At 38.0% G+C, this 14,393-nt stretch overlaps 1 protein-coding gene across 1 annotated transcript in view; it reads left to right on the top strand.

The window, feature by feature from the left end:
* Positions 1-14,393, top strand: part of LOC106054549 (gem-associated protein 5-like) — a 199,569-nt gene that overhangs the window by 121,896 nt on the left and 63,280 nt on the right. The window contains exon 19 of the mRNA XM_056038406.1: positions 947-1,036. Within this exon, the coding sequence (XP_055894381.1) occupies positions 947-1,036 (90 nt within the window). The remainder of the gene's footprint in view (positions 1-946; positions 1,037-14,393) is intronic.

Below are 14,393 nucleotides of genomic sequence, written 5' to 3'. Positions count from 1 at the left end.
AGAGAGAGAGAGATGATTGATAGATTTTGTGGGTATAGCAATTAATATATAATGTTTGAATTCAATTTCTATTTACACCAGAATACGTGTTTGAATAGAAAATCAGTCAATATAACACTATTTCTATTTGAATCAACACAGTTGTCTTAATATACCCCCAGGCCATACGCACACAACTCTCCCACATGTACACAACCTTCATATCAACACAACTTCACCACACGTATAACTTTCACACAACTCTCCCACATGTACACAACTTTCAGACACAACTTCCCACAGATAAACAAATCTTCACACATCTACATATACAACCTCCAGACACACATTTCCCCACATATAAACAAACTTCACACACAACTCCCCACATATAAACAAACTTCACACACCTCCCCACATATAAACAAACTTCACACACACCTCCCCACGTATAAACAAACTTCACACACAACTCCCCACATATAAACAAACTTCACACACAACTCCCCACATATAAACAAACTTCACACACAACTCCCCACATATAAACAAACTTCACACACCTCCCCACATATAAACAAACTTCACACACAACTCCCCACGTATAAACAAACTTCACACAACTCCCCACATATAAACAAACTTCACACACACCTCCCCACGTATAAATAAACTTCACACACAACTCCACACATATAAACAAACTTCACACAACTCCCCACATATAAACAAACTTCACACACAACTCCCCACATCTACACAGTGTTCGCAACTTATCACCCTCCACTTAAACACACTTCTGGTTATCGCTTCCAGTTTTTAAAAAAAAATCTATATTTCAAAATGCTCTTACCGCCTTCTTAATATATATATATATATATATATATATATATATATATATATATATATATATATATATATATATATATATATATATATATATATATATATTATTTTTTCATTTCAGGTCAAGGCCCTTCTGCCCTAGTTGATACCAAACCTCATCTTGGAATTTTCACAGATAGATTAGGAGCCCACAGATGTATTCTCCAAGAAAGTAAGTCATTATCTATTAGGTGTGTACTGAAATGTTTAGTCAACTTGAACCATCTCATGTGACGTGTGTTTGGCGAACGAAATCCTAATACATGATGTCTTAAAGTTGCACGTTTGTCCTATGATGTCATTTCTTGGATACACTGTACTGGAGATTATTTTTAGATTTCGGGACTTCCATGCGCAGCTGGTTTTCTTCTTCTTTTTTCTTTCTTTCACTCTGTTTACATTTTTTTTTTCTTTTTCCCTCCTCAGCCTGCAGCTGAGCGCGCGAGGTGTTTTGTGGTTAGTGGGGACAGGGTTAGGACCAAATACACAAACATCCTTTCTTCTTGTCATGTGACCAAACTGAAATGTGTGTGTGTGCAGACGTGAAGAACAAAATGTGGATCATTGAATTGTAAATGCCCGCGTGTTTTCTTGTCTCGGCCTTCCTTGTAGTTCTGAGGACAAGGTGCCATACTTCAGTCCCATCCGTCGCCGTTGTCTAGCAGCTGGCGGTGGTGACTGGATGGAAAAGTATTTGGCAAGACCGGCTGTGGTTTGACTGTGGTAACTCCCGCCTCTCTTAAGAGAGGTTATGTCTTTGACTGTTCCTCCCTCACTCGGCTTCTTGCTTGTGTTTCATTCATAACTTGTGTGAAAGGTTTCGAGATTCAAATGTAACACCACTCCGTGTTCTGCTTCAGCGCTTGGAGCTTTAGAATGTTTTTTTTTTCTTTGCCTCAAAACTGAATGAAGACACACGCACGGTGTCTTGGATTTGGTACATTCCGAGAAGTTCTGGAGTACTGAGAGCTAACTAAGTTATGTGTCTTTGACAAAATAGTGGAGTTTCTTACTTACACACGCCAAGAGAAATGTGCTTTATTTATTTCCATTCTGAACACAGACTGAAAAGTGCAAGACCCGCGCTGCTACACATTTCACCTGTTTTATTGGACTAGTGACGCCTTCCCCCACTGTGACTACATCTAGATAGAGCAGAGCAGTAAATTTTGTCTTTGTGGCAACGTTCCAGGGAGTTAGCATTGATTTTCTTGTGTCCAGTGACCTCCAGACATTCAGATGTGTGCGTAGGGAATCATTTATTTGCAATAACTGGTGGAGTTTTCAAAGACCCAATAACACATTGTGGTGGTGTAGAAGGACAGAGTCAAGGCTTAAGATCGCTCTAGTTGGGTTTTGTTTAGCGATTTCTTTGTGTTGACATTTCTACTTGGAAACCGCCAATGTAAACAGAACGTATGACATGTGAGTACACTAACTTGGGCAATCATACACTGATTCATTAGTTTCGCCCTCTGGGTGCCACTCAAGTTAAGGGCGCTATTTCTTGTTTTGACCTAGATCTAGATTTTATGCTCCGTCCGTGTCAGCCCTCGAAAGGTATCTGACTTAGATATGCTGGGTTTCCTCCCAACCTACACAAACAACAGTCTGACTTAGATATGCTGGGTTTCCTCCCAACCTACACAAACAACAGTCTGACTTAGATATGCTGGGTTTCCTCCCAACCTACACAAACAACAGTCTGACTTAGATATGCTGGGTTTCCTCCCAACCTACACAAACAACAGTCTGACTTAGATATGCTGGGTTTCCTCCCAACCTACACAAACAACAGTCTGACTTAGATATGCTGGGTTTCCTCCCAACCTACACAAACAACAGTCTGACTTAGATATGCTGGATTTCCTCCCAACCTACACAAACAGCAGTCTGTGAATGCACTGTTGTGTGATCTCGCTGTCTTCAACAAATGTGTGGTCGTTGATGTGTCTGCATCTAGAGCTCTTCCCCTTGGTTGTCATTGAACTACTTGACAAACCCAGGGCACACAATTCTACCAGAAATCAAAGATACATTGGTTGTAGGCAAGATTGACATGTTTTTATACAAAGATTTTGTTTTTTGCCACCACTCACCCACCAAATGTTACATTAAAGTCTGTCATCCCCCCAACCCACCCCCTCCTTCTGAGCAAAGTCATACATATTCACATGCGTAGCTCTGGTCAGCTGATCAGGTGCCCCAAGCCAGAATGTTTTCTAAATAATTTCAAAGCTAATATTGACATGGGCTGTGTGTAGACCGAAACTCTCCTGTCTTCATTCTTTAAGTAGTCTTCTATTTGTTCCATTTACTTATCTTCACTGTCTACTCACTTAGTCCCCCGGTGGCGAACCCCCCCCCCCCACAAACACACACACTATGTTGACTTTCTAGGTGTCAGTGTAGTGATAGAAGTGCTTGCTTGCTTGATTACATTGTAGAGACAGAAATTTCATTGCTGTTAATACTAGTTTCAAAGATATCAACAATGTCTAAACTAATTCATCTCCTTGTAGACATAGTAGATACTTAAATTATCTTAGAGAGTTCTAATGCAACTTTCTCTTCAGATTTTTAAAAAGCAGCTTTGTTTGAGACTTATAATGATAGCATTATGGGTGCAAAAAAAGGGGGCGGGGCTAACAAATCAAACATAAAGTGCATTTGAAATATACATTGATTTGTATATTTATAATTGTATTATTAAAATTCGCTAACAATTAAAGTTTATTTGTTCTTCGGTTACTTTATTTTGTTTCACATTTAGGAAGGTACAACATACACAACTAGTTGTCATTCCTGACTAAATGACGTGACCACCAAGTACTCTAGCGTAGTTTCAGCGTTTAGTTTCTGCGTTTTGTTTCAGCGTTTAGTTTCAGCGTCTAGTTTCAGCATCTAGTTTCAGCTTTTAGTTTCAGCGTTTAATTTCAGCGTTTAGTTTCAGCGTCTAGTTTCAGCGTTTAGTTTCAGCGTCTAGTTTCAGCGTCTAGTTTCAGCGTTTAGTTTCAGCGTCTAGTTTCAGCGTCTAGTTTCAGCGTTTAGTTTCAGCGTTTAGTTTCAGCGTCTAGTTTCTGTTTACTTGACTTTTTTTTTCCCTTGACAGCTACGTTAAGAAAAAACAATTTGTTGCTAACAATCTACAAACAGCTGCAGGAATCACGAACCTTTTATAGACCTAGTAACAATATTTATTAGCATCATTGAGATTTTACGAAAAAAAAAAAAGAGAATGAATGGAAAATCTATAGGAATTAGTAGGTATTTTATTGATACATGAAATGTGTAGGGCATTGTATGGATTTGAAAAGGAACTTACCTTCTATCCTAAACATTACAGTACAAACACTAAATTCATTGTGCGTGTAAATATTTGATAGTACACATTACCTTTAAAGAAGTTTATAGTATTGTTATACTTTTCAAGAGATCAGTTATCAAAAACCAATGGGCATCATTGAACAGAAGATCGTGTAGGATGTCTAGTTGACAGCAATACAATCTTCTTCTAAAAAAAATCTTATCAATACTAAGTTTTAAAAAGCCTATTTATATATTCATATATTTGCAATGAATCTATCACTGCCTGTCTGTGTATTCTATAGTATTAATCAGTTGTTTGATACTTTTTTAACAAAGCTTATATCAACTCATTTTGACTGTCTGTCTGTTGGTCTGTCTGGCTGGTAAAAGGTTTGTACACCTTATTTCTCCCACGCGCATTCTCGGATAATGTTTAATCTTTGCACAATTATTTTTTTAGCATAGGTAAGCACTAAGGAATAAAAAAACAACAACAATTATTCAAATTAATTATTGGTTATTAATTATTTTGTGTGATACCAACAATAGAAATTAATCCTTCGGTATTTACAGATATGTAAGGTTTGGTTATTGTTATTTTTCTCACACCGATTCTCGAATCAAGTTAAAACTTTAAACAAGTATTTATTGTACTTAACAAAATATAATCAATTACAAAAAAAACCAATTATTCAATTAATTGTTGATAGTTAATTATTTTGTTTGATATCAAATGGGTAAATAACTTCTACATTATTGAAAGATATTGTTGTAAGGGCGGAGTTATTCCCTTTAGATAAGCTTTGTTATTTAGAAAAATGATTTTTATATTTACTTGTTTGATATATATATATATTAGTAGATCATAGAGACCATTAAATTGATTTAGGACAAATTGGGTTATTCTTTGAAACAACAAAAAAAAAAAAAAAGCTAATCCTAATGCAGAGCCCTAACCTGCAGTTACTTGCATACATCACCAGAGAAATGACTTATTTAGAACCTCTGGTAGGTAGGAGGGGAAGACAGTCTAGCACAGTGGTTCCCAAACTTTTTTGTCTCATAGACCCCTTGCCATGTTTTCCATTCTTCGGTAGACCCCCTGCATTTTTTTGAAAATTCTTCAACTTCGTTTGGGTTTTTCTCACTTATTTCTAGGCCATTCATTGATGAAATTCACATTAAAATGAAGCAAAATAAGATTTAATATGCATTATATGAATTGACTAAAAAAAAAAACAACAAAAAACGCCTATTGCAGTATTTCCCAAAGTTCGTTTATTATTTTCAACAATTATTCTATTTTTTAAAGGGGGGGGGCAGAGTAGGGGTACTTAGATTTACGAAAATTATTGAAGGGGTACGCCTAATTGGATATATGTTGAAAGTTTGGGAAACACTGGCCTATTGGATAGCAAGTTTGTGTAAAATTTCAACATTAGGGTTCAATTTAGTTAGATTTAATCTATCATAACTTCTCGATTAGATGATGATGGTTTTAAATTAGGAAATTTCATCCAATCTATTGTATGCTTCATTACTTAATCCTCACAAGAAACTTTGAGATTATGCCTTCGTTTTGATCAAATTTAGGTAATCACCTTGTAGCGTAAGTTACCCTCATTAAATTTATGAAATAAGTCTGTTAAAATTGGATTTTTAGCACCCAAGAACTCAGAAATAAATATTGTCAAACATAAGTCTTTCGACAACTATCATTCTTCATTGTGATGGAGCAATTGATCAAAGTTTCAGGCAATGAGCAGTTCTTTATGGATTTCTTAATCCATAACAAAAAGAAAACATGATAATAATAACACAATATTATCGGGCAAGGTTAACTAGTCTAGCATTTTTTTTAGAAGTGTCTTTTGCAAGTAATTACATAAGAACCTTCAAGTGTCCTAACTCCTCTTACCATTACACCATTGAACTGTATTGTTGTTTAGAGAAATGTTTTTATTATGATATCAGGCATGGGCGTAGCCAGGGGGGGGTTCTTGGGGTTCAAACCCCCCCCGAAATGAAATCCCCCCCCCCCCCGCAGGGGGGAGAACGGAATTAAGTGACTGATTTTTGCTTTCATTTTGTTTATTTTAGGTGAGATTTTAATACTAAATCATCACTTACCACAGCACAGCCAAGGCAGTTTTGAGTTAAAACCCTCTACCAGGGGGTTTTGAGTTTAAATCCCCCTACCAGGGGGTTTTGAGATTTAAAAAACACCTATCAGGGGGTTTTGAGATACAAATCCCTCTACCAGGGGGCTTTGAGTTTAAAACCCCCTACAGGGGGGTTTGAATTTTAAACCCCCTACCAGAGTAATTTTGCAGTTAAATCCCCCTCTTGTATAAAACAAAACAAAAAAAAATGCAAACAACAATCCCCAAATTCCAACAGCACAGTTGAGGAAGATTTTGATTTTAAAACCCCCTCCAAAATTTACGATAAACCCCATCTTCAATATAAAAAAAAGCAAATTACACACTCAAAATTCATGAGCGTAGCCAAAGGGGTTTTGAGTTTAAACCCCCATCCCCTCCAGTTAGGGTTTGAAGCTAAAAAGTACCTCTTCAATATAAAAAAAATGCAAATTACACACTATAAAATCTATGAGCGTCGCCAAAGGGGTTTTGAGTTTAAATCCCCCTTCTCCAGATGGCTTTTTCTTTAAAGTTTAAAACCCCTCCAGATGGTTTTGAGTTTAAAATTCCCCTACAGTGCGTTTAGAGTTGAAAACCTCTCTCTTCAATATTATTTTAAAGCAAACTTCAGTCACCAAATTCTATGATCGTAGCTAAATGGGGTTTTGAATTAAAAACAAAACAATAAAACTCCAGAGATTTCTTAGTTTAAAACCCCTCAACAGATGATTTGACGAAAAAACTTTCCTTTTCGATATAAAATCTAAAGCGAATACAGGCATGTAATTCCAAGAGCGTAGTCAAGAAAGGTTACAAATTTCTACCAGTGGCTTGGGCTCCATTAATAAAGTGTGAATAGTCTTCTGCCGAAATTGAAAATCATTAAATATGTCTCAACAAAGATGGCTAAGACAGATTTTAGGAGTCAGTCATAGAGATCGGGTCTAAATCAAAGAAATCATATGCCGAACTGTGAATCGAATCCTTAGTAAGGTTGTGACAGAGCGTCGCATGAGGTTCTCACACAAAATGAATTACGCAAAATAAGAGTTGCGGAAACAGCTTGCCGGAAAATGCGCCGAACGGCGCGAGAGGGTCTAAGTCAGTAAGAATAGCACATTAGGTTTTTGAAATAAAACTTTTTAATAGCAAGATAATGCACTGTAGATACCTCAGAATATGCATTTTGTTGGCTTTCAATACCAGATTTAGTGCTCGGCGGCGGGGCTTCGCCCCGCGCTGGGGGAGCGCTGCGAACTCCCCCAGACCCCCTTGCTTGCAAGGGCGGGGAGTCTACAATAGACAATAAACGTCTTCCGAAAGGGTCAGAATGTAATAAAGATTAATTATGTACACACACACACACATATATATATATAATTTTTTTTCCGCGGGGGGGGGGGGAAGTCAGGGGGGAATCTCCCCCCCCCCCCCAAAAACCCTCCCCGAAAAAAAAATCCTGGCTACGCCCATGATATCAGGTGTGTGTGGCTTTTAATAGTGCAGTTTTCTGGAGGTTGATATAGGCCTAAAAAAAAATTTTTAAGACACTCACAAAGCTCTTTTCTTTCAGGATGTTTAATCAAACATTTTGTTCTACTGTTGTGAACTAAAAGTGTTGGAAAGTATTTCAAATCTCAATCTATTTTAGCATGTTGTCATTGTCTCAAATGGTGTTCCAGGTTAGATAGTTTCATTGTAACTTAGCTTAAAACTTTGTTACAGAAAAAGCACATATGAAATGTGTTCGACAAGGACGAATACAGACAAAATGTCTAGTAACCAACACTTTCATTTCTACAGTTCTTTTTAATTAGGCCATGTACAATGTTACTTTCATGTAGAAAAAATTACAATGTTTAAAATAAGATGTCAAAATTTAAAAAAAAAAAAAAAATTCATTACACTAACAGTGTTAAAATTGAAAGGATTAACTAAGATTAAATCATTAATGGGAAATGAAATATAAAGTCTCGATATGCTTAAATGAGATCCACTCTCGTAGACCCCCATTTACAGGTCATGGACCCCCAATTAATTTTTTCACTTCTGTAGACCCCTTGGAAGTCCTCGTAGACCCCTGGGGGTCTATATAGACCACTTTGGGAATCACTGGTCTAGCACGTTGTCATTTGATGTGACGAGTTGCATTTATCTGTGCATTATCGCCCCTGGCCATGTGTAGTACATGGCGTCACGTTTGATGACATCCAAAAAATAAATGTAAAAAAAAAGCCGGGGGGAGAGTTCATTAAACTATTGGCTAATACTTGAGACTAGAAAGGCACATGCTATTGTTTACAACTGTCAGGTGTTGTCATGTGTGACTTCTGGTCAACTCACCTCAGTGTCCGCCTACAATAGATGACGTATTGCTCAATGGTAATGTTGTTTTGTTAGCAAAAACAACTGTTTCCCCCCCCCTCCTTTTGAAATGTCAACTAGGCAAAGAAAAAAATGTTCAGAAAACTAACTGCATTCGAGTCTTAGGTGTTTCTAGGTGTTTGTGTGTAGAGAGGTCTATTACCTGCCCCTTAAAATCTTCTTCTATTTGTTACTTAGTGTAGCAGTAGTTCCTATACAGCCACTGGCGGATACAGAACTTTGGAGTGGGGGGCGATTTTTTTACAAACCCTAACCCTAACGCCCAGTAAACCCTAACCCTATGCATAAACGTGCCTACAGCATATATATATATATATATATATATATATATATATATATATATATATATATATATATACATACATTCGATATATGATAATAAAATAAGACTGTTTCTCAATCTTCGGCGAAAAAAAAACCAAAAAAAAAAACAGTCATGTTGAGACCTTTCTCTTGCAAGCTTGGGGGTCTGGGAGAGCGCTGTAAGATTCTTCAGTGGGGTTCGGGGTTTTCGCCCCGACACCCAAAAGCGTCTTCTTGCATTTTTTACGGCTGAAACGCATTCTCCTGACATCTACAGCTCATTATTTATTAGTGGGGTTCGGGGCGAAACCTCGACGCTAAAAGCGTTTTCTGGCATTCTTTACTGCAGTAACGCATTCTCCTGACTTACAGCTCATTATTCATTCTATTATAAAGGACCTTTTGAAAAATGTGAAAAAATATTCAAATATGAATTTTTAGGTCCTTAATACATTGCAAATAAAACCGATTTGTTCTTTGAAAAGATATACCCCACATATTTAGATTAAGGCTTTGAGGATCGCCGCCGAAAAAAAATTATCAGATAAATAATATTCAATAAAATCTAAGTATAAATTGTGAGTTATAGTCCTAAATTTATTTAACTAGACAAAGATGAGATAGAGTAAAGGTTGGAAAAAGTCGACTAGGAAAAGATTATCTAGCTTTTGAACTCATCTCAACCGTGACTGTTATATTGAAAAATTTCGATAGAATTATAACTTTTCCAAAGCAAAGTCTTTCTTAAAATAGTTATGATAAATTCATGTGAAATTACACAAACTCTGTCTGGAAAGGGGAAGGGCGGTAAAATGAAAACGATTAAACCTCGTTCCTTTTTATAATTTCTGCTAAAGATTTGAAGATGCCAAATAAGTCATGTGACCTTGATCCCATTCCAACCTCCTTGCTCCTTGAATGTTTAGATGAGCTTGTACCTACAATTACCAACATTGTGAACTCTTCACTGACTTCAGGCATTGTACCACAGCAATTTAAGCATGCACTTGTCAGGCCCTTATTAAAGAAATCCAGTCTTGACCCGGAATGTCTAAAAAACTATCGCCCGGTTTCAAATCTTCCCTTCCTGTCAAAGCTTCTGGAGCGCATCGTGTTAGTGCAAATTCTTTCTCATCTTGAACAGTACTGTCTCTTGGAAGAATTTCAATCTGCATATAGGAAGTGCCGTAGCACAGAGACAGCAGTGGTCAGGGTACTAAACGACTTACTTCACAATTCCGACAAAGGCCACATATCAATTCTTTCTATGCTGGACTTGTCCGCAGCCTTTGATACGCTAGACCATGAAATTATGATGGCCAGATTCTCTGCAACTTTTGGTTTAGCAGGAGTCGTCCTAAAGTGGCTTGGATCCTACCTGACGGAACGCACCCAAAGTGTCGTTGTTAGCGGGACGGAATCAACAAGCTTACTTTTGAAGTACGGAGTACCCCAAGGATCAGTTCTAGGCCCAGTACTGTTCACTATGTACACATATCCACTCAGCGGTGTCATACGGCCAACCGGCATTTTATACCATTTCTTTGCCGATGACTCACAGTTATACGATTCATCAGTACCCTCAGAGGTGTCCCATCTGGCAGAGAATATCAGTGGTACCGTTGCAAGGGTGAGCGATTGGATGGTTGAAAATAAACTCAAGATGAACGAAGACAAGACAGAAATAATTAAGATTGGCACTAGGAACAATGTCTCAAAAGTTGAAAGCACAGATTCTCTCTTTATCACGAACTGCCATGTTCCTTTTGTCCATGTAGTGCGGAATCTTGGAGTTTTCTTTGACTCAACACTATCTTTCGACCCACACATAAATCAGCTCTGCAAAGGTCTTTATCTGCAGCTGCGCAGATTAGGCCAGATCCGACCATATTTAACAACGGAGTCAACAAAAACGCTAGCTGTGGCATTCATACTCTCCCGCCTTGACTACTGCAACGCCGTGCTAGCAGGTATACCTGATGACAAAATAGCCAAGCTGCAACGTATACAGAACAACGCCGCTCGAATAGTCCTTAAAAAAACTAGACAAGATTCTGCTACTACGCTCTTGCGCACGCTCCATTGGCTTCCCGTGAAAGCGAGAATCGATTACAAGGTCGCCACACTTTGTCATCAGTGTATATATAACAATGAGATGCCCTTGTACCTTAGCGAACTGATTACTCCATATGTCCTCCAGAGAACCCTGCGCTCAATGGACTCAACGCTTTTAGTAGTGCCACGTTTCTCCCTCAAAAGCTACGGTCTGCGTGCTTTTTCAGTTCACGGACCAAAGGTTTGGAACTCACTCCCCATTGATCTCAGACAGACAACATGCTATACCACTTTTAAGAAGAACATTAAGACCTACTTGTTTAAAACTTTTTTAGATTAACTGTTATTTCGGCAGTTGTGTTTATGTTTGTAATGTTGTTACAGCGCCTTGAGCCTACATTTTGTTTGTTAACAGCGCTTTATAAATAAAATTATTATTATTATTATTAAGATTGCATTTTGCATTAAAGAATAGGGGGTTGGGCGACTCTATATAAGAATTTACTTTATAGCATATATAAATTATATTAGTGACAGATTTTTTTTATTTTGTAATTTCTTACTATAATACAAAAAGAAAAAGTATTGGTTTGTCCGATGGGGGGAAGGTGATAGCATGTATCGCACTTCCACCTGTTTATATTATATAAATATTCGACTAATTTTGTTCACATACTATGATTTCTCCATAAAAGTAGGACCCCCCCCCCACCACTCAAAGGGTTTAGATGGGAAGGGCAGTAGAGGTATTCACTCCTCCCCTTCCAATCGGCCAACAGGTGAACGACATAATATAAAGACCTGTTAAAATACCAATAACAAGTTTTAATCATATAGATATTTAATTGATTCTGTTAGCAAGCTGTGATTTCTACAAATAAATAGGACCGCCGCCCCCCACTCGAAAGTTTATCGTGGGGGGGGGGGGCGCGGATTGATGCCATCGCCCCCTCCCGACCCTACCAAATCGGTCAACATACTAGAAGAGGGGGGGGCGAAATAATCTAAAAATAGGTTGAAATATAAATAATTAGTATATATTATTAACATAAGTAATAGATTCGTATACAAATTGTGTGAATTCTATACTAAAATTCGTTCGGCCGAGTGGGGGGGGGGGGCGATCGCCCCTACCGCCCCCCCCCCCTCCTGGATCCGCCAGTGTATACAGCCTAGCGGCTTTTGAAAGAGAAATAACGGGGGTGAAGCAGTTTGTTAGCAACATTACATTAACAGGTTGTGAGCTGTGATGTTTAAACGTCACCAGCTGTTACCTACTCATCCCCAGCTCCTTGACATCTGGGGGTCACGTGACTGGCGGGGACAAGGCCTGAGAAGTGAAACTTCTGACCATGTTTGTAAGGGAAACAAATCCGTACAGTACCGGTATGATCGATGGACAGAGAAAATGGGCGCGAGCTGGATTAGCTGTACTCACCTGATATCATACACCCACTCATACACTGTCTCACTTACAGAGTTACAGCACAATCAAACTAGCTTACAGTTGACACCTGCCACCCACACAGTCTCAGATCTTAAAAGTTGAATTCTTTTTTAGTAATGATCATTATATAGTGCCTAATATTTCATAAGAATTTCTTTTGTTTTCCTTTTTTTAATTAATATTATTGATTTTAAAAGGTATTACAAAAATGTATTTTCGGTATAATGAGATAATAAAGAAAGTGAGCAGTATTTCAAGTGCGCATGCAGACTCTGCTGTGACCTTCATACTTTACCACCTCTAAGACAAACTAAAATAATTTCCTGCCGGGGGTCGATTCTCTTTTCGCCGTCTTGGCCTGTCTTCTGAAGTGTAACCTCTGAAGTAAACCTTTTCTTTAGTTTCTAATGTCCACCCCCCGATCTCTTCTTCTTCCTAAAACATTTGTTTTCATATCTTCTCTTTGCCGGTTCAGGCATGCTGACTCTCGACTGTCCTTTTGAAAACGTTGTCGAGCACTACTTAGTAGCTGTTCACTGTCCACACCGTCCTGAGAACATCTCTATTTGTTGTCTTACCATCGTATTCTCATGATGGAGCGCCTTGTTTGTGTATGGACATGTTTCGGACGTTACTTTCCAAAATGTGTCCCAGTCCAAAGCTCTCTCGGTGGATGGCGGCGGTCAGATTTCGAATCCGGTACCGTCGAGACGAAAGTTAAAATACACAGTGGGCCCCGCACTTTCATAGGACCTGCGCTAATTCTAGGTGTATAAATTATTAAATTAAATCATTTTATAACTGGAAGTATCCGGAATTTTTTTAAATCTTTAGAAAACTCATACATACAAATCTCCTGAAAAATATAGGCAAAAATTGTCATTTTGGGGTGTCATTTAATATGGAAAACGACAATCCTACGCGCGATAAAAAAACGCCATTAAGCAATACCCGTAATTGTGGAATCTGGTGAAAGAAGCTTCTCGCGCTTCATACTAATGAAGAATTACTTGAGGTCAAGAATTCTCGTAAATAGATTGAAACATTTGGTAGTTCTTGTTATTGAGCGTAATCTATGTCGGAATTAGAATGTGTATTATATACTGTATACTTCGCTACACGCTATTAGAATGTGTATTATATACTGTATACTTCGCTACACGCAGGGCTCGTAAAGTGATTCTATACGTAGTAAAGAATGAATAAAATGCCAAGGCAAATGTATTTTCTAATATTAATTCTAGATTTTCACTTATAATCCGTATCCCTACCCAATCTGGGCCCCGCGAATTCCGTTTCGCATAGAGCCCCACAGTGGTTAAGTCCGGCCCTGCCTGCTATTTAGTGACGGGTGAATACAGAGTAGATTACCTGTTCACCTCCCCCCCCCCTCTTTTATCCGCCGCTAAAACTATGTGGGGTAGAAATAAAAAAAAAAGATCTTTCCATGACTTCTTGCTATTTTGTGACTGGTGAATACTACTTGTTCCCCCCCCCCCCGCCCTCTTTTGTTTTTCGTAGGTTAACTCTAGTCCAACTTGCAGAAATAAAAGAGTGATCTTTCCTTTACTTCATGTCCAAACTGTTGAGCCATGAAGAGAATTATATATATATATAGATAGATAGATATGAAACATTTTGTTATTTCCCCTTTTTAATTTCTTTGGTTGTGAATCATATTTATGAAAGTTTCTCTATCATCTTTTTGCTATTCAACGAGCAAGTTAACATATTTTGTTTTTCACTACTTCGCCTTATGACCATTTCCACAACTCTACGGAGCTGGTGCTTTAGTTTGATTTGAATCATCGTTTTAGTCTCGATCCAATGAAGTATTTCTGTATTGAACACGCTGATGGTGAGAACGTTGAATGCTAAGATTAGTT

The sequence above is a fragment of the Biomphalaria glabrata genome, chromosome 8 (genome assembly GCF_947242115.1).
Source record: "Biomphalaria glabrata chromosome 8, xgBioGlab47.1, whole genome shotgun sequence".
Taxonomy (NCBI): Eukaryota; Metazoa; Mollusca; class Gastropoda; family Planorbidae; genus Biomphalaria; species Biomphalaria glabrata.
Note: the sequence above shows the minus strand (reverse complement) of the source record. Positions and strands in the feature narration are given on the sequence as shown.